This window comes from Prionailurus bengalensis, chromosome D1 (genome assembly GCF_016509475.1).
Source record: "Prionailurus bengalensis isolate Pbe53 chromosome D1, Fcat_Pben_1.1_paternal_pri, whole genome shotgun sequence".
NCBI classification, from domain to species: domain Eukaryota; kingdom Metazoa; phylum Chordata; class Mammalia; order Carnivora; family Felidae; genus Prionailurus; species Prionailurus bengalensis.
The window spans coordinates 102034279-102056480 of NC_057346.1; the positions used below are offsets into that span (position 1 = coordinate 102034279).

The 22202-nt window shown below is 37.3% G+C and overlaps 1 protein-coding gene across 2 annotated transcripts; it reads right to left on the reverse strand.

Moving 5' to 3' along the window:
* Positions 1–7554: 7554 nt before the first annotated feature.
* LOC122482793 (olfactory receptor 1030) lies at positions 7555–9283 on the reverse strand. 2 transcript variants are annotated; one of them, XM_043579089.1, is made up of 2 exons: positions 8369–9265; positions 7555–7575 (listed from the first exon to the last, which is right to left on the reverse strand). In XM_043579089.1, the coding sequence occupies exons 1-2, from the start codon at positions 9263–9265 to the stop codon at positions 7555–7557; spliced, it is 918 nt and encodes a 305-aa protein (XP_043435024.1). The 2 variants fall into 2 exon arrangements, with proteins under 2 accessions (XP_043435024.1, XP_043435023.1); XM_043579088.1 differs by lacking the exon at positions 7555–7575 and having other exon boundaries at positions 8327–9283.
* Positions 9284–22202: the final 12919 nt, after the last annotated feature.

The window sequence follows — 22202 nt, forward strand, 5'->3', positions numbered from 1 at the left end:
CTTAAAAATAACCTAAGGTATATTTATGCTTTGCGAACCTTTAAAAATTATTTTGCGCTAAAATGTTTCCAGTATCCTTAATACTTCTGTTCATCTCACAGGTTTTGCAACGGGCAGATTCGATATGAAAAAGTACAACTGTGCTGGCCCATTAGCTCGGTGATTACAGATATCTTAACCTTCATAAGCCTCAGTTTTCTCACATTTAAAATGTTGCTGCAGGATTTTTCTCTGACGATTTTAAAACTTACAGTGTATGTAAATATCTGACCATGTGTGAGACATATAAAACTACCACAAAAATTCTTAGCGTCTACCTTCCCTTTGTTTAATATTTAGAAGAATAAAAAAATACCCAGATTATGAGCATTGGTGCTGGTCATATGACTGGCTCTGATTTTTGTCTAGGTAGCCATGTACCCATTTCCAACCACACATCGATTCCTACCAAATAAGAAATTGGATTCCACGTATACATAGTAGCACCTTGGCTCATTCCTAACACACAAAATAGACAGCCCTACCTATAAGGAAGTAGGAAAACCAATGTGCCTTCAAAAATCAGTAAGGGAAACTGTTACTTGTGTTTATAAGGGTGATTATTTTTCCCTATGGTATTAAATCAAGATGAAGCAATCAATTCCGTCAATTAAAACTTTCCTGAAGACACAGCTCAAGGACTGTTAACATGGGAATTAGGGATGGCTTAAATTTCTCTCCTGTGTCTTCTTCGCCTCTGTCAGTAATGGTCTTACTGACTGCTTGCCATGCCTTGCTGGGCCCATCCCCCTCACTGCCTCCATCACTCAGCAGAAAGAGCTACATTCTAAAGAATTTCTTTCTTTAAAAAAAAAAAAACATTTATTTATTATTGAGAGAAATAGACAGAGCATGAGCATGGGAGGGGCAGAGAGAGAGGAAGCCACAGAATCTGAGGCAGGCTCCAGGCTCTGAGCTGTCAGCACAGAGCCCGAGGCAGGACTCGAACTCACAAACCGGGAGATCATGACCTGAGCCGAAGTCAGATGTTTTACCAACTGAGCCACCCACGCACCCCCTTAAAGAATTTCTATTTCACTTGTCCACCAATGTGACAGAAGCATATTCTACCATATGGTATTATTGCAGTGATCATACATTCACTTGATAAAAAAGGGGTATTTTAGGAACGACTGGGTGGTTAAGTCGGTTAAGTGTCCGACTTCAGCTCTGGTCAGGATCTCGCGGTTCATGGATTCGAGCCCCGCGTTGGCCTTTGTGTTGACAGCTCAGAGCCTGGAGCTCCTTCGGAGTCTATGTGTCCCTCTCTCTCTGTCCCTCCCCTGCTTGTGCTCTCTCAAAAATAAATAAACGTTAAAAAAAATTAAAAACTTTTTTTTAAAAGGGGAGTATTTTAGTCCTTTATTTTACTTGTTTTCTATTGTTTTGTTTTTAGAAAAGGCCAAGAGGAAATGAAAGCAATTGGAGACCCCTACATTATCCACATGATTGACAGTGTTTCCAACTCCTTATTTTTCTAGGCCATGGTGTACTTTGTACAGCTGTTGAATTTCTTAGTGGTTAAGGGTTTTTAATATATTTGATTAATAAAGTACCTAACCTTCATTAAATTTGACATACTGAACTCCTTTTTTCATATAAGATTTTGTCAAAAACTCACTTAAAAATCTCAGGCTAATATTATTTTTAAAAATTTTTTTCATGTTTATTTATTTGTGAGAGAGAGACAGAGTGCAAGCAGGGGAGGGGCAGAGAGAGGGAGAGACACAGAATCTGAAGCAGGCTCTGAGCTGTCAGCATAGAGCCCCACATGGGGCTCGAACTCACAGACCGTGAGATCATGACTTGAGCCCAAAGTCAGATGCTCAACTGACTGAGCCACCCAGGTGCCCCTCGAGTTAGTATTATTAAACCCATTTTACAGTTGAAGGAACTGAGCCTTAGAAAAGACAATCACTTTTCTAAAAATCAGGTAAATGAACATGTGGCCACAAACATACAAAGATATTTCTGTCAGTTAAGCAAGAGACAACTTGTCCTCAACATAGTCTTGCCTCTGTGAAACCGGCTGTCATTAAGGTCATTAAATAGAGCAAGTCTTCTAGGAAAAAAAATCATTTTATTATAATAGATCTCCCAACTCAAGATCATCAGAACAAGCAAAGATTTTAAATGTATTACAATCCCCAATTCAATGGATACTTTTACATGCGTTCTGAGTTCTTAAGCTCATTCATCAGAGCATCACATTATTTCTTAAGTGTTCCCTAACATTCATGAGAATTAATTCAACAATGAAAGTGCTACTGGACACATACTTGTAGGATATGAGGCAGAAAAGATTTATAAAGAGAGGAATCAGTCTTCAAAGCCAAAGATTTGGAGTAAGTCATTTACCTAGCTACCATTCTCGACTCTTGATTGGACATTATTCGGACACTTACTCTACAAAATTTTTATTCTGTATGTATGTATTTATTTAAAAAATTTAAATGTTTATTTATTTTGAGAGAGAGAGACAGGGAGACAAATAGAGTGAGAGCAGGGGAGGGGCAGAGAGAGAGGGAGACGCAGAATCTGAAGCAGGCTCCAGGCTCTGAGCTGTCTGCATAAAGCCTGATGTAGGGCTTGAACCCACAAACTGTGAGATCATGACCTGAGCTGAAGTTGGACGCTTAACCGACTGAGCCACCCAGGCGCCCCAATTATGTTATTCATATAAGGAACCACTTTCTCTCAAGAAAGGCAAGCCAAAAAAAAAAAAAAGCATGTTTTTTTCTTAATTTTTTAAAGAAAACATGGCTTTTACATTACATAATAACATAAGTCTTTCAAATTATTCATCTGGTGATTTTTCAAGCTATGAATAACAGATTTATGTAGTAATTTCATCATATTTTCAAATATATTCTTTATCTTGCTCTTTCTTATTTGGTGGTTCAAAAGAAGAGTCATGACATATAAGAGAGACACTGTTTTAATTTTGCTACTCATTTTTTCGAGGAGGTGTCATTACCCAGCTACATTTGTAAGATTATATTCAAAAACAGAGAGGTTTCTGTGGTTGACAATGACTGGAAAGATTGAAAATTTGTTGGCAAAAGTGAAAACTTGACACTCCCATATACTCCTAAGAATGTTCTGGAGTCTTCATATGGTTTATGGTAAAATCTAATTTTTACTGTTACTGTAGCTACAGAGTGGCAGGATGTGATGATAATGTTCCATGTGGCCAGCTCTTGAGAAAACAAGTCTGATGTGACACAACTCTGTATGAAATCTAATATACAGGCAATGGCCGCCATGTAACAGTAGAACACTTTGGACCCAATATCGTAACTACGTGAAAAGCAAATGGTCGGGTCATATGGGTGGGATTGTCACAGACAGCATCAGGGACAAAACACTGAGTTAACACCAAGGTGATCATGTGACACTGTTCAAATTTTTTTTTTCAACGTTTATTTATTTTTGGGACAGAGAGAGACAGAGCATGGATGGGGGAGGGGCAGAGAGAGAGGGAGACACAGAATCGGAAACAGGCTCCAGGCTCTGAGCCATCAGCCCAGAGCCTGACGCGGGGCTCGAACTCATGGACCGCGAGATCGTGACCTGGCTGAAGTCAGACGCTTAACCAACTGCGCCACCCAGGCGCCCCCGTGTGACACTGTTCAAATAAATTGATCAACGACAAGACTTTTTCAATAAAAAAAAATTAACCAAAATGTGTGGCATTGGCAGATCGGTGAAAAATGGTATGAGCAGGTGATCCACAGAGTTAGGCTCAAGTTTTCCACAAGAAAGAGACACAAATAACTGTAGACAAGACAAAGAACAGTTGGCAACACTGGACAACTGGTCAACCTCAGGAAGCTAAATTTCTTCCTTCTCATCTGATTTACCCTGAACATTTCAAGAGAAATTCTGTTTAAGAAAATAAAAATAGACCAATTATGCGTGAATAAATTATACACAATTAAGATTCCATCAGTGCATCTCATATGTTTTCCAATTCCCACCACCTTATACAACTAATGTTGTAATTTCCAATTTGTAAACATTCGCTAATATCTATCTATCTATCTATCATCTGTTTATTACCTATTTGGCTCTTAAGGGAGCATAGACTATGTACCAGGCTAAGCATTAGAAAAATAACTGCTTTCAAATTTTATATCTGACTTTGTGGCATTTACAAGATTATGGAGAACACAGACATTAATTAATTAACCAAAACTATAAGGGTCGTGTATATAAAGAATGATAAATGTAATAACAGAAAAATACAGAAAGCTATGAGAGGAAACAAAGTCTCGAATAGGTAAAGTAACTTTATAGTTAATAATAAAAATCAGGGGCTCCTGGGTGGCTCAGTCGGTTAAGCGTCGGACTTCAGCTCAGGCCATGATCTCGCAGTCTGTGAGTTTGAGCCCCGCATCGGGCTCTGGGCTGATGGCTCAGAGCCTGGAGCCTGCTTCGGATTTTGTGTCTCCCTCTCTCTCTGCCCTTCCCCCATTCATGCTCTGTCTCTCTCTGTCTCAAAAATAAATAAACGTTAAAAAATTAAAAAATAATAATAATAAAAATCAGTTCACTTTTATTGAGTGAATATTATGTATCATGCTTTGTACTAAGTACTTTATAGGTATTTTTAAAATGTTTTTATCTGAGTATAGTTGACACACAATGTTACCTTAATTTCAAGTGTACAACAAATATATTAATCCATTTTTTACGCAGGTTATTTATGAGAAAATACTATATGTATTTATCCTACAGAGGAGAAAATGAGGCAGAGAGGCTAGTAACTTGCTCACTAAGACTGATTCCAAAGTTTATGTTCTTAACTATTAATTTAGCTGATAAACGATGGAATCAGGGTCTGTCTACAAAGCTCACTTTATTGAACAGATTGAATTTGTCTATACCTTATAAAATAGGATGTCTTTTCATAGTAGATTATATTATTCAGTGTGCATTCAGCTGTCAATTACCTGATCAACAATATTTTGGGGATACAGAAAATGATAGTTTTGCTTCTTACATGACTTTCCCCTTCAAAAAGCTATAGTGAGACAAGAGAGCAACCAACTGGATTTCTGCTCAGGTCATGATCCCAGGGTCATGAGATTGAGCCCTGAATAATTCCCCATGCTGGGTGTGGAGCCTGCTTAAGATTCTTTCTCTCCCTCTGCCTTCCTCTCAACTCCTGTCTGAGCACTCTCTCTCTCTCTCTCTCTCTCTCTCTCAAAAAAAAAAAAGTATTGAGAAAAAAGCAGGGGTGGGAGTGTTCCAGGCTGGCTCAGTTGGTAGAGCATGCAACTCTTGATCTCAGGGTTGTAATTTCAAGCCCCACATTGGGTGTAGAGATTACTTAATTTTTTTTAAAAATGTATGTCATAGAAGGAAAAGTAAATGATAAATGTTGAAGCCAGACACATTTGGGCTTCTCAGCTATGTGATTTTCGGTAAGCAATTAATCTGTGGGTCTCTACTCATCTTTAAAATGGGGATAACAGCGCCTGGGTGGCTCAGTCGGTTAAAAGTCCGACTTTGACTCAGGTAATGATCTCAAGGTTCCGCATCGGGCTCTGTGCTGACAGCTGGGAGCCTGTTTTGGATTGTGTCTCCCTCTCTCTCTACCCCTCCCCGACTCACACTCCATCTCTCTTTCTCTCGCTCTCTCTCTCAAAACTAAATAAACATTTAAAAATTTAAACATAAATAACATGGGACTAACAATTCTGTAATCATAATATTAGTGGGCAGATTAAGTGAAACAACATACATTAAAACAGTACTTGAACTTTGATGAGCATTGTTATTTCCTTCTCTCCCTCGTGTGTGTGTATGTGTGTGAGTGTGAAAATCTAAACTTTCTTCAGATGTCAGGAAATATATGATATATGAAAAAAAATGTTAGACTTAAAACAATATCTTTCCCTGGACCATTTGTTTATTTTTTTTAAGTACACATGGATCAGACTTCCTTTAACACAGTACCAGTTGGATTCGTGATCTCTTAGATAGGTGGGAAGCAAAGTGTAAAATACCCTGTAATTATTGATCCTTAAGGAAGTGTGGTAAATATTCTCTATTTTCACATAGGTTCCTCCATCACTGTTCAATAAATTAAAAGAAAGTTCAGAATTAACTTGCAAAGATGTAGAGTGAGAATTTAGGAGCTGTTGCCTCTTCATTTAGTGCCAAGCTAGGCTATAAAAATAGAGACAAGCACCCTGAAATCGGATAATTGGAATAAAGGAGCTTCTTTTAAATAATTGCATATGTGTGTCTGCTTAAACAGCAATAGCGCTCTAGGCATCTGTTTAAGTAGAATCCAACACACTATTAACTAGATGTTAAAATTTACAAAAGTAGCGATTTGTTTAGCTGTGTGTTTTACCAGCATCCACAATTTGAATTTCAAGATAAAGATATTTAAAGAACATCTAGTAATAGAAAATTTGAAACAATTAAATGGGATAATATAGAATTAATAAATATGAAAATGTTACTTTGTAGAAAATATTGAGGAGAAATAAGCTCTCAGGTAGAAAAGAAGCTTTGAAATACGACTGAGAAAAACATGTCCATTGAGGGAGTGACTGATTACGGTTCCGTGGCTTTTCCTTTTTCATTGAAAGTAACATGTACATATGTGATCACGAATATTTTCTAATGCCTATTTTGTTCAGATCCTGCCTGCTCTGACATAATATTGTACTAGGAGTTATAAGTATGCTGGAGCAGGTGCACAAAGAATGAACAAGTCCCCATCTTCTTCAATTATATAAGACCAACTTCGATTTACTCACAGTACATTCTTTTTTTTTCTCTGCTGCATTAGCACTCCCATTTTCTTATACTATGTAGCACTTAACAAATTGCATTGATTTTTCTCTTTACAGAATTCTACAAAACCATGCAATCCTAGAGCTCCTTGGGGGTTCTTGCTTGGTATTGGAGCAGTACTTGGCTTGTTATACGTACTCAGTAAACATTCCTCAGCTCTGCTTATGCTTTGTAGCTGCAAAGTCACCTGAAAGCTTAACCTCTTTAAAAATCAGCTTGTCTTTTGCATTCTTTAGCATTAAAATATTGACAAACAGGTTGGCAGGTTTAATAATAAAATTAGGTATATAATAACTAACTGTGGTAAAATACAATTGTGGATAAAATTTGAGCTACGATACAAATGAAAAATATCTGTCCCATCCTGAAAAAAATCGATTAATAGACAAAAATGAAGGAAGGTACGAAAACCCCAGATCCCAGCAGGCTGGGATATCACTGATAAACTCTACCGAAGTTACAATTTCTTTTGAGGCAAGCTATGTATTTCTGTAAAAGATATTCATTGCCTACTTCAGGAGTTAATATCTAGAAGTTAATTGGAAGTCTTTGTATACCGTTATGGCAGGAGGAGGAAAGTGTCTTACTGAGAGTGGGGAGGAATAAATGGACATCAGGCATGGTCCTGGAGCTGTTATCATGACTTTTCTGTCCCAGAGGTGACAGCAAGTCTCGATCAGCAGTTCTGATCACATTCCTTTAGATAATGGAATTAAACCCCTGCATAGCAATTAGTATAGTATTAAAAACTACTAAAAGTTAGCTCATGATAGTCAACTATGTGTGTATGTACATATATAGCCATACATTGGTTTGCAGATATAGAGAAATTTTCCAAAAACGTAAGAAACCAGTAATGGTGATAACTTTGAAAAGAGACAATGGAAGATCATGGTTGGGGGAAAAGGGAGGAAAATCTTTTATTTTGTACTCTTCTGTAGAGATTGAATGTTTTACTACAAGAAGGAATAATTTTTACAGTGTGAAAGGAACATATGATGCTACAAATGTAAAAGTGTAAACGTATATAAGAGAAATTATCCACCCTACCTACATATCTAACCTCCAACCCTTTACACACTCAATGCACACTCACACATCTCCTATACAACTGTAAATCTCCTGTACCTCTGTCTTTCATGCTTTGTCATTAGATTGCAGATTTTCATTGTAGATTAAAAGTTGACTTTACTGTAAATGCAGTTAAAGTTGGATCCAGTTCTCATAAGTACATCTTTTCTATAATTTTTTTTTGAGACAGAGAGAGACAGAATGAACGGGGGAGGGTCAGAGAGAGAGGGAGACACAGAATCTGAAGCAGGCTCCAGGCTCTGAGCCGTCAGCACAGAGCCCGACACGGGGCTCGAACTCACAGACCATGAGATCATGACCTGAGCCGAAGCCGGACACTTAAACGACTGAGCCACCCAGGTGCCCCTCTATAATTTATAAAGAAGGATACATTGTAACTTTATTTCAAAAGTACATTTCTTCTCATCAATTTCCAAAAAGCTTGCTTCACATTTTTGTTCCTCAGGCTATAAATGATGGGGTTCAACATAGGGCTTACAAAAGTGTAGAAAACAGCAATAATTTTAGACTGCTCCACTGACTTGTCCGTGGGAGGTCTAACATACATGCAGAAGAGTGTCCCGTAAAATACAGTCACTGCCACCAGATGGGAACCACACGTGGAAAAAGCTTTGTGCCTGCCTTCAGCAGAATGTATCCTCAGGATGGCAGTGAGAATGAAGATGTAAGAGATGACAATTATGAGGAGGGAGTTGGAGAGGTTAAATCCTGCTACCACAAACATGGACGTCTCTTTAATGAAAGTGTCAGAGCAGGACAGCTGGATGAGGGGGGGGTCAGCGCAGTAGAAGTGATTAATAATATTGGAGTCACAGAAGGTCAAGCGGTACGTCCACATGGTTTCCATCAGGCCACTAAGGAAGCCGTAGACATAGGGACCAGCAATCAGGCAAATACAGACCCCTCTGGACATCTTGCTGCTGTAAAGCAAAGGGTTACAGATGGCCACGTACCTGTCATAAGCCATTACAGCTAGCATGTAATACTCAGTAATCACCATGGCAATGAAAAAATAACACTGGGTTAAACAAGCAGCATAGGAAATGGTTTTCTTCTCTGATAAGAAGTTCGCCAGCATCTTGGGAGTCACATTTGTGGAATAACACAAATCCAAGCCAGACAAACTGGCAAGAAAGAAGTACATGGGGGTGTGGAGGCGTGAATCTATCCTGATCAATACCAACATCCCAAGGTTCCCCCCCACGGTGATCAAGTAGATCACCAGGAACAGCACAAAGAGGATGGGCTGAAGCTCTGGACGATCTGTTAATCCCAGGAGAACAAATTCGGTCACTAAGGTGGAATTTCCTCTGACCATTTTCTTAGCTGCCAGCATTGTTCACGTGGATGAATTAAAATAAAGTAAGAAGTGAATGAGAAGTCCATCATATATTTCTTCTCTCTCTTTCTCCCCTTCTCCTCCGTCTCACACTCTCAATCACTCTCACGCAGGACTATGATGAGCATCTGAGATTGCAGGAACTGAGACTTTCAAGAAGGTGGTGGCCCCTAGAAGCTAGGTGTGTAATGTGCAGATGGTCCCCAAGAGAATGGCTCATGTGACACCAGCTTGCTTCAGAATGGGGGCCTTATGACCCAAAGTCTGCCTAAAAATGGACTGAACCACCAACAGTCGCTTACCGTTCTCTATAAAATCACAGGTTTCATCATGGAGCCTGGGAATGGTTCCAGATGCAATGGTGACATGTGTTTGGAAACACTTCTGCAAGTCAACAGTGCATGCATATGTAGAAGTTCAACTTCTGAGAATTACACTCCCTATGGGTTGTAGGTGAAAACCCCAAATTACAGTGATTTAAAGGAAAGGGATCCTGTTTCACTGTGATATCAATAAAGTACAGGAAATTATGGCATTCATATGTGAATAGACCAAAGATAATGACCCCAAATGTGAAAATAGCAAAGCCCTGCATCAATCACTAATGAAGGAACTTTCGTTCAGAAGCATTTGTATGACTAGAGAAAGGGAGACCTAAGTTGGGGGAAAAAAAGAAGTGGTCAAAGAAGTGGATTATGCTTGTGGATAAAATGATCAATTCAGATAATATCAATTATAATGAAAGAATAAAATGAGAAACTGTTTTTCCAGGAGTCGGGAGAATATATTTTCATCATGGATTCTCAATGTTGTCGTGTTATTGTACATGATAGACTGAATAAGATAAGGGATCAGACTCAAATACCTCTCAGAGCCAGTTAGATAATAAGGATGAGTGAAGTGGGCTAGGTATAAGGATGAGCAGAAATGAAGTAGAGAGTGACTCCCAGGTTAAAAAGCCAGCAGCCACTCAGGCCAGTGGAATTTTTACTACACAATAATGGAAACCCTATGTTCCAAGATCTTAAGAGCTTCCAAATGTAAACAGGTATGAGGATTCATTATTTAATGTGAAACCTACCATACACAGTGTTGGCGAATAATTTCATTTTTAAGCCTGTCTTTAACCAGAGCATAGGAAAAGAAGTCTGTATGCCTAATTCACTGAAAAGGCAATGTCACCAGCTATATTTGCTGTACGTAAGCTGTTCCCAGGTATTGAACCAAGTACCCTCAAAAGTCAGCTACTTCGACTCAGTGATGTTTCCAGAATGTTGTATGATTTAGTCATTATAATAAGATAATCTTTGAGTACAAACCGCATTGGACACTGCATGTCTGTGAGTCACTTTCCTAGGGAAACAAAGGTGACTGGTAATAGTGCTTGTCTTGAGAGAGCTGGTTGGTATCTTCATAGTAAAAGGGACATAGGAAGAGAAAATTAAGATTATATGTGATAAGTTCAATAATAAAGATTTGAACAAAGTTACTAATTAATTGTGTCCAGAAAGACGGGATAGCCTCAAAGAATGGCATCCTTTAACTGGGACTTACAGGATAACTAAGAATTTTCTAGAAATATGAGGGTAGGGAGGACTTTCAGACAGTGTGAACAGTACGCACAGAGACAGGAGGCTTTCAAGAGAAATCAAAGATATTCCACGTAGACGCAGGGATAAATTTTCTACGGATTAATTCCACAACTTTGGTCTTTGAGAGCAAACTACAATAATTTGAGAATCAGGATAGGTGTAAATAGCAAAAGTGCTTTTTCCTCACTTGCCAGAAAGATGAGTCTATTTGGAGAATATTCACCTTAACGGTACATGTAAATCTCCCATTTCAATGGCATTAAGGCATTCATCTCATCTTTAGATTTGGACAGCTATGCCCTAAATACTAGCACCTGGTTGCTCATCATATTACATTCGACAATTAATAAAAGCAATAAAAATATAAAAGAGAATTAGGAATTTAATTTGCCTGTTTCCTACTATCTCCTTTAAATAGGTTCAGCAAGCATGCTCTAAGATTTAAGGAGAGACTACATTTTGATTATAGCTCTTCTTTCCATGCACGCAGCCACATCAGTTTTACAAAGCAATGATGCTGTTCTGTTTTATTTTACCTCTAGAAGAACCTGCAACTAATACAGAGCGAGTACAATTAGGAAAGGGGGGGAATGGGGCACACAGAAACCTTCAACATGCTATCACCAGAGTTCTTAGATTAGTACTTTCAAAACTGTATGCACCAGATCAACGGGATATCAGGCAACAAAATAGGTCTATGGTAAAACTAAATTTGAAAACTGCTGAGTTTTTTTTAAATGTTTATTTATTTTTGAGAGAGAGAGAGAGAGAGACAGTACAAGATGGGGAGGAGCAGAGAGGGAGGGAGAAACAGAATCCGAAGCAGGCTCCAGGCTCTGAGCTGTCAGCAGAGAGTCTGATGCAGGGCTCGAACTCATGAACCGTGAGATCATAACTTGAGCTAAAGTTGGATGCTTAACCGACTGAGCCACCCAGGCACCCCAAAGAATGCTGTGTTTTGAAAAAGAGAAGGGAAAATGGGTTTCTCTGTTGCAGGAAGTCTCAGAGCCTTCTAGATGCCCGCATGTATTGTGAAGCTATATAAGGTGGGCAAGAATATGCAGCTTTTCCTAAGCTCACTCGTTCAAAGAGCCTGAAGCATCTCCACTCTCGTTAGACTTAGAAACCCTAATTCCACACGAGCACCAGAGATTGCTAGAACCCTTGTATTTCAATAGCAAAACCAAACACAGGAACGTAAGATCTATCCTGCACTACTTGGAAAATCACCTTCTTTAAGTAGTGCCACTGGTAGTATACTAAAGCACTTTTGAATTTATCATTGATACATGCTCTCAAAAAAAATTGTTTGGGGGAAATACAGAGCTTGGAAGAGGAACCCTGTGAATGGGAAGGAATGGAAGCAAGCAGAAAATAGCAAAGAACTCCTAGGGAAATGGAAAGCTATGATATGACATCAGAGCTCTGTTTACCAATCAGAGGTGGACACAAGTCTTTTCTGCTCCCAAGCACATGATCTGTACAGCTGGACCCTAAACACTAGCCCCTGTTTGCACATCATATCATATCAAGCAAATAATTATGGTTGCTTATTAAGTGTCTATTTGAGTTAAGGTATGTGCTAAATTACCATGTATGTGGATATAACATAGGTTCCACATATTGTAAATATTCTCATATAATTTCCACATATTTTAACTTATCTGTGTTGAAATTATTACATATTCTTTTTAAAATCATGCTTCCCTAGTTGCTTCTCCTCTGTCTTTTTACAGACCTATCTTGCAATCCACGACCCTGTTTCTAAAACCAATGTAATTGAGGGGCATGTGGGTGGCTCAGTCAGTTAAGCATCTGACTTCGGCTCAGGTCATGATCTCACTATTTGTGAGTTCAAGCCCTGTGTCAGACTCTGTGCTGACAGCTCAGAGCCTGAAGCCTGCTTCGGATTCTTTGTCTCCATCTCTCTCTGCCCCTCACCTGCCCACACTCTGTCTCTCTTTCTCTCAAGGATAAGTAAACATAAAAATGTTTAAAAATAAAATAAAACAAAACTGTCTAATTTGAGTTTCTTGCCTGATTCAAATTTTAAAGGCCAAAAGTGTTTGGAAACATGATTCCCAATATCTTAAAAAAAAAAAAAGATATTTGAGATCTGAAATGGGCATATGACAAATACTGTTGGTAAATGTTAAATATTTTTGGTAGCTCTCTATGATAATTCCAAACCAAAGCTGCAGCGTTAGAAGTAAAGCCTTTTATTCCACTGAAAATAAGTAGCTGAATAATTTTGGAATACTTAATATATTATTTTTATTTCTATAAGCAAAAGCTTGTAGAGTTTTCTTGTGCTTCTGGGCTCATGTTTAATGGCTGTGGGAACTGCTCTTGAAAGCTCCCTATTTAAATTACTGTACCCAGCACTCCTTGTAGTTGGAAAGATTGCTCACTTATTTGATATTTATTTAAGGAATAGCAAAATTTATCCTCCGTTATTCTTATTTTCTAGCTTCTATATCAATATAGAATGCCAAGAAATTCATACTGAATTATTGGAGAGATTGCTGAACTAGTTTTATAATAGTCATGCACATTTTTGTCTCCATATGAGAAATGCCACACAGAAAGATAATTAAATTTCAGTGAGGTGGGGAACCAGATATCTTCCTAAAGATTTCCCTCTGGCTTTGGTGTCCAATTTGAAATTTCTGGGTAATAATAAGTCAGTGAAAGTAGCAATGAGTTTTGTTTTTTTTTTTTATCTATGTCCCTTATTTCAAGAAACATAAGAAAAATAAAATTCTCAACATAAGGTTTCACTGGTTCAATAATGTCAAATTGCTTTTCTCCGGATTGGAATGATCATAGATAAACAAGATAACAGAGAGACTACATAGATTTTTCATGCAGATGAACTTGACTCACAAGGATATTGATATGCATATATATTTGTTTCCTATTGTGTAACAAAACATTACTTTGTAATTTAGTAGGGATTATTGAGCAAAAAATAGGTGTCACATATGGTAAACCAGTACACGTGGTAAATATTTGGTGAAAATTTGGAGTTCCAAGATTTTACTTTCCCACTGAAAATCAGTCAATCAAAGTGTGTAGCTCACTTCCAAAAGTGTCATTGATATCTCACACCCTGGTGGATGAAATGTTCATTTGGGGAATGGTTTGCCCTCTTCAGGGTCCAGTTTAAAGGCACATGTTCTAGGAAACAGGATAACACTGACCTGCTTTCATTTTTGCTAACTATTCCATGTGCATAAGGTTGCCATTTCATACTTCTGTAAGATGGATTGAGTGGGAGACTCGGAGATATTGAAGCGAAGGATAGGGCCACACAAAATAGGAGGAAGGGTTATTGAAGTTTAGAGTCAGTAATCCGATAAGCATGCAAGCTCAACTGTTCATAAAGACATAGATAAGCCTGCAAGAATAGCTAGAAAAAGAATGGTACTTTAAGGTAGGAAATGGCAAAACAAGTAAATAATAGGTCATGTAGTTGGTGGAGCCATGCATCTCGTGTGAATATTAATTTCCCAGAAGGAGCACCTTCCTTGTCTACTCTGCCAAATAAACTCCAGTGTCTTCCCCTGTCTTAGTTTTCCATTCCATTGTCTCACAAATTTAAGAGCAGGGTGCATTACCTGGTTACAATGAATGAACCTCAGTTATAGATCTTGTTACACATTATGGCTTTGTACCAGCCAATGGTATCATAAAACCCCTTTTGAATCTTCGTTTAGAAAGCGATCTTTGGGGCACCTGGGTGGCTCAGTCTGTGAAGTGTCCAACTTCAGCTCAGGTCATGATCTCACAGCTAGTGAGTTTGAGCCCCACATTGGGCTGTGTGCTGACAGCTCAGAGCCTGGATCCTGTTCTGTGTCTCCCTCTCTGCCCCTCCTCTGTTCACACTCTGTCTCTCGATCTCTCTCAAAAATAAATGAAATTTTTAAATAAATAAATAAATAAATAAATAAACATATAAACACTATTTTTTTTTATTTTTTTTAATTTAGGAAGCAATCATTTAACCTTGATATAGCGACTTTCTTTCTGTGAACTTGAGTCCTCATCTATTCAATATCATACTTTGGCTACATAATTTCTAAAATGCCCATCATTTATAAAATTCTGATTCAGGATTTATGTAGTTACAAATCCTATACCCATTATTAGCCATGTGTCTCAGTTTAATTAAATTTACCCCAAACATTTCTCTCTCAAATAATTGAAAAAGAGATTTATTGAGTTCTATAAGAGTTTTATTTTTGCCAGAATGAATATAATAATTCTTTCTTGAATTTTTTCTCTTTTCAATTATTTGATTTTTTTGGAGGGGGGACTGTTCTTCCAACAGATATTATTCTTTTTTTTAATGTTTATTTATTTTTGAGGAAGAGAGAGAGAGCGTGGAGGGGCAGAGAGAAAGGGAGACAGAGGATCCCAAGCAGGCTCAGCACCATCAGCACAGAACCAGACATGGGCTCAAATCCACCAACCATGAGATCATGACCTGAGCCAAAACCAAGAGTCAGTTGCTCAACCAACTGGGCCACCTAGATGACCCAAAAGATATTCTTTTAAAAATTATGAAATATCAGGTGCTCCCTCTCATATGGTTATTCAATATGTGTTAAACTATTGAATGGATGAAGAGAATGTTATTTGCAAAGTAAATTGATTAGTGTAAACGCATTAATTCCCACGAGAGTTTGATATTTTCTAGTGACCAATCTAAATAAAAATACATACAAACTCATTGTAGCTGGCCAAGAAATTAAGCTAACATTGAAAGCTCCTTTCGTGGCCACCTAACTCCTATGGTGAAGATCCAAAAATAAAACAGGAAGAGAAACTGCAAGTGTAGAAGTCAGCATTGTCGCTCTTACCTGATCCCAGGAAAGATTCTTTCGGAGACACGAGTGGTCCAAATAATGAGGTGCCGGGAGTCATTTATACCCAAATTGTAATTTGAAGCTCCTATTCCTAAGATATTCTTCAACATATACTGAAAAAACAATGACAATATTACTAAAAGAGAAAACTCCCAGGAAATAGTAACTTAGGCAGACTTATACTAATTAGAGTCTTGGGATTTCCCCCTTGTGAGTGAATCAGTTTGTAATCATTTTGAGCTGATTCCTATCAGTGGTTAGGAGTTTATTCTCATGGAATTTTTGCATTATGGACGACAATTTATTCTCATCAGATAAACAGAACAATGAATAACATCATAAAATAATGATTCAATTCATGGTCTTTGAGGTTTTTATGATTTTTCCTGTTCTAAATTGTGTTTTATCCATACAATTACTATTGAATGAATGTTTGCTGAAAGGACTTTCATATCCAGAATTAAGTGCTTAAATTATAACACCCAGTGAGTAAAATCATGTGGGCAGGATAGCATAATGAGTTGTGTAGAGTTCATTCAAGATGTTAAGTTCATTTCTTAACTGGGTTATTTGTTTTTTGGGTGTTAAATTTGATGATGTTTTTATAGATTCTGGATAATAATCCTGTAGCTGCCAGTTACATATAAAGAGTCGGGACACAGAGGCTTTTCTTTCCAGGAAGGAGCTTTTTTTATTCGTGCTGGCATGAGCTTAGTGGGCTAAGACCCAAAAGGCTGAGCTCCGAACACAGAGAGGGGTTGCTTTTTGTACAATTTTGCTCCTTTGTCTCCCGTATATGGTATCATACTGTCTGAATGGGCAGTCTATGTTACAGAGTCATGAAGAATGCCATGTACATATACATAGCCCGGTTGCCTTCCCTTGTCTTGAGATTTTCACCACATTCCTTAAGGAGGCGTTGTACCACAACCCTTTATCAAATATGTCTTTTGCAAATATCTCCTCCCATTTTGCAGGCTGCTTTTTAGTTTTGTCAATTGTTTCCCTCACTGCGCAGAAGTTTTTTATGTTGATGAAGTCCCAAAAGTTCATGCTTGCTTTTGTTTCCATTGCATTCTGTGATGCATCTAGAAAGAAGTTGCTCTGACCAGTGTCAAAGAGATTGCTGCCTGTATTCCCTAGGATTTTGATGGTTTCCTGGCTCCCATTTAGGTCTTTCATCCATTTTGAATTTATTTTTGTGTATGGTGTAAGAAAGTGGTCCAGTTTCATTCTTCTGCATGTCACCTTCCAGTTTTCCCAACACCATTTGTTGAATAGACTGTCTTTTTTCCACTGGCTATTTTTTCCTGCTTTGTCAAAGATGAGTTGACCATGTAGTTGTGAGTCTATTTTGGGGTTCTCTTTTCTGTTCCATTGATATATGTGTCTGTTTTTCTGCCAGTACCATACTGTCTTGATGACTACAACTTTACGATATAGTTTGAAATCCAGGATCATGATGCCTCCAGTTTTGATTTGTGTTTTTTTTTTTTCAGGACTGTCTTGGCAGTTTCAGGTCCTTTGTGGTTCCATACTAATTTTAGAATTGTTTGATCTATCTATACAATGAATACTGTTTCCTTAAGATTTGTCTTCCCTTCCAGACTATTAATCCCAAGAGAATAAGAAACTAAAATTTTAATTCACTATATACACAACACTCTGCACAGTGACTAGAACATGCTAGTCATAAATACATATTGAGTGACTTTATTGAAAAAAAATAGAGTAGGATTTCACCCACAAATATCTTTTAGTTGACATGATGTTTTCAAATTGACACATTTTGCACTACTTGCAAGATCATGAAATTCTTCTAAAGATCAATATATTTTGAATTCACGTGGCTTGCATTCTAGTATGGAAGCGATTGATGAGACCTGAGTAGCAGCTTCATCCATTAAAAGGCAAATGCTCTATGGTTTTAGAAGACGTCTAAACTTATTATCTTCTAACCCATCATCCTAACTTCACAACCTGATTTCATTTGTTGGCCTTATGATTGCATATAGTGTGAAAGGCACACAAATGTCAGTTACAAAGTAGAATAGGAACGTAATACAGAAAATGTTCACTTCTACCTGCAAAAAAGTCTGGCAAGATAACCTATATGTGATGACTTTATATCCATGGTGACTAGATCAAGGGAGGAAGAAATGAAAAAGAGGTCTTTCAAGGTAAAAGTCATGATTTTTAATTGTAATCACATCTGTTCCGTGTGAGTTTATAACAGGTTGGTAGAAGAATTTTCTTTTGCCCTGGACATTACACTTTAATTAAGCCTGATACTGAAGACAGTCTGACACTTAATGAAACAACCCAAATTCTGATAACACATAGATGTATAAATAGTGGTACATTTTTAAAATGTAAAGCTACTCAATAACAGAAAATATATCAAATTATGGATCTATACATCAACTGGATGATTTTCCAAAATATTTTGGCAACTCAGAGAATGTACACACAAAAGACTATATATGGTTTGATTCTATTTATATGAATATAGCAAGAAAAAGGCATATCTGTGATTAGCAAAGGTGGGGTATGCAGGGAAGTAATTGTCATAAAAGGGATAAAAAGGAAATTTGGGAAGTGATGAAATCCTGTATATGTCAATCAATAGTGGTGACAGTCCTATGGATACACATTTGGCAAAACACCCAAATAGTACTTAAAATGGACACATGTGTGCCCATTACCTCTTATAGTTCACTGTCTCCACAGGGATCAGTTGTGAAAAAAAAATAGATGCATCCATTAATAGAATAAAAGGTTAAAATTATATGGTCATCACAATAGATGCAGAAAAACATTTGACAAAATTCAATGCCCTATCATGAAAACTCTCAACAAATTGGGTATAAAAAGAGCATACGTCAATATAATAAAGGCTATATATGACAAGCCCACAGCTAACATCATACTCAATGGTGGAAAGGTGAAACCTTTCCTTTATGGTTAAAAACAAGACATAGGTGTCCACAATCACCACTCCCAGTGAACAAAATACTGGAAGTCCAAGCTAGAGCAATTAGGCAAAAAAAAAAAGTATCCAATATCTGAAAGAAATAAGTAAAATTATATTTGCAGACGATAGATCTTATACATAGGAAAACCTAAAGACACTACCAAATAAATGTTAGAGCTAATAAATAAATTCAGTAAGTTTATGCAGAATGCAAAATCAACAAGTAAAAAATAAGTTGCGTTTTTACATACTAATAATGTACTATTTGGGAAAGAAATAAAGAAAAAATCCAATAGCACCAAGATCAATAAAATACTTAGGAATGATTTTAACCAAAGCATGAAAAAATCTGTCCACTGGGGTGCCTGAGTAGATCAGTAGATTGAGTTCTTGGTTTCAGCTCGTGTCATGATCTCACAGCTCCTGAGTTCGAGTCCCACATCAGGCTCCTTGCTGACTGTGCAGTTGCTTAGAATTGTCTCTCTCCCTTTCCACCTCCCCCACTTGTATGCTCAGTTCTTCCTTCCTTTCTCTCTCTCTCTCTCTCTCTCTCTCTCTCTCTCTCTCTCTCTCAAAGTAAATAAATGAAGTAAAAAGAAATCTGTGCAAATCTAAAAACAAAAAGTCTTTGACGAAAGACATTGAAGAAGACATAAACAAAAATATACTCAGTGTTTATGGATTGAAAGAGAGTTAAAATTGTTAAAATGTGCATACTACCCAAAGCCATCTGTAGATTTAATGCAATTCCAATAAAAAACCCAATGACATTTTTCACTGTTAGAAGGCAAATAATCCTAAAATTCATATGGAACAACAACAACAACAAAAAGATCTTAAATAGCCAAAGCAATCATGAGAAAGGACAAAGCCAGAGGCATCACACTTCCTGATTTTAAATTATTTTACAAAGTTATAGCAGTACAAACAAGACGGTATTGGTACCAAAAACAGACATATAGACCAAAGAAACAGAATTGAGAGCCAAGAAATAAACCCATGCGTATACGGTCAACTAATATTTGACAAGGGAGTTAAAAAATACTCCATGTGGAAAGGAGAGTTTCTTCGGTGAGTGGTGCTGGGAAGAGGATGACCACATGCAGAACAATTAAATTGGAGCTCTATATTATACCACACATAAAAAATTAACTTGAAATAAATTAATAACTTAAGCATAAAACCTGCCATAGGAAAAATGTTCCTTGGTATTCGTCTTGGCAATGGCTTTTTGTATGTGAAATCAAAAGTACAAGCAAGAAAAGAAAAATTAGACTGCATCAAACTTAAAGCTTCTGCACAGCAAAAAAAAAAAACTATCAACAAAATGAAAAGACAACCTATGGGTTGGGAGAGAATATTTGCAAACAATATATCAGAGAAGACATTAATATCCAAAATATATAAAAAAAAATACAGCTTAATACAAAAACAAATAAGCCTGTTTGGAAGTGGGCAAATGGCCTGAATAGAAATTTTTCCAAAGAAGACATACAAATGGCCAATAGGTAATGAAAAGCTGCTTATCGCAAAACATCATGGAAATGCAAAGGAAAACCACAGCACAATACAACTTTACAGCTATTAGGTGGCTATTATCAAACAGACAAGAGATAGTAAGTGCTGGAGAGGATGTGGAGAAAAAGGAACCCATGTGCGTTGCTGATGGGAACATAAATCTATATAGACAATATGGGAACAGTATGGAGCTTCTTCAAAAAATCAAAAATAAAACTATCATATGACCCAGTTAGCCCCCTTCTAGGGATATGTACAGCCGGTGGAAATGAAATCATTATCTTGAAGAGATTGGTGCACCTTCACGTTCATTGCAGCAAAACTCACAAGATTCAAGACATGGAAACAATGTTAGTGTCCATTTGCAGATGAATGATTAAGACGATGTGGTATTTATATACAACAGAATATTAATCCATCATTTAAAAAGTGGAAATTGCCATTTGTAATATTGGATGAGGGCACTATACTAAGTGAAATAAATGAGATAGACTAAGACCGTATGATCTAACTTCTTTTTGAATGTGTTTATTTATTTTGAGAGAGAGAGAGAGAGAGAGCAGGAGCCAGGGGCAGAGGGAGAGAAAGAGAATATCTCAAGCAGGATCCGCACTCAACAAGGAGCCTGACACAGGGTTCAATCCCATGACCAAGGGATCATGACTTGAGCTGAAAATAAAAGTTGAATGGTCAACTAACTGAACCACCTGGGTGCCCAGTATGATCTAACTTTTATGTGGAATCTAAGAAAGTCAGATTCACATAAACAGAGGGTACAGGGCTGGTTGTCAGCTGGGGGGGGATGTGGGAAATGGGGAAATGTTGGTCAAAGGCTACAAGCCTTCAGTTATAAGATGAATAACCTCAAGGGAATCTAACGTACAACATGGTGAATGTAGTTAACAATACTGTACTGTATACATGAAAATGCTAAGAGAGAAGATCTTAAATGTTTCACCGTGACCACCACAGGAAAAAAAAATGTGTTTATGTGACATGATAGATGTGTTAACAAACTGTCTTGCAATAATCGTTTCGTAACGTATACATGTATCAAATCATTACAATTAACACCGTAAGCATACACAATGTTATATGTCAATTATCTCTCATTTTATAAATATAATTTATAAATTTACCTCATCTTATAAATAAAACACTAAACTTAGTAAATTTCCAAGATTAAAATCATAAGGCATATGTTCTCTGGCAACAGAACGAAATGACAAATATGTAACAATGAAATATCTTTTAAACTCTCAAATATACAATGATTAAGCACTATCTTCTATAATAGCTCAAAGGTTAAAGAAGAGGTGCTGGAAAAAAAAATAGTGCAAAATGAATGTAAAAATTACCAAAAATTGGCAGTTTTCGGCTAAAGTGGTGTTTAGGTAAAGGGTATAAATGTTTATATGAGAAAAAAGCAACACTCAAATCAATAATCCAAATTTTCACTTATAAACTAGAAATGAAGAAAAAGGACATTGCCCGGCATTTCTAAACTTTTCACATCCAAGTGATACTGAAAGCATTCTTTCTTTTCCTAGACCTGGGTGTGTAGATTCAGGCTTGCAGATCAGAGCAAAAAAGTAGGTCCCTATAGTTCAGAGGTCATAGACTGGATCCACAAACTCAGAGCTAGGGAAAAAAAAAAGGTCACCCTATTCCTCTCTTCCCCATTCCCATACTGACCATTATATGAGCACATTCACAAGGAATGGGAAGACTATCATGATCCGTGCTTTTTGGTTTTACTTAGTAACTCAGAGGAGAAGGACAGAAGGATGTGTTTCACAAACACTCCTAGCCCCAAAAGATAGATAATAATAAGAATAGAACAAATGTAAGAAGTGGAACTGAGAACATCTTTATCTCGTCATCATTGTAAACAATAAGCACACGGGAATGTTCCATGCCATACTAAGTGGGAGTTTTCAATTAGAACAGTGCTCCTCAAA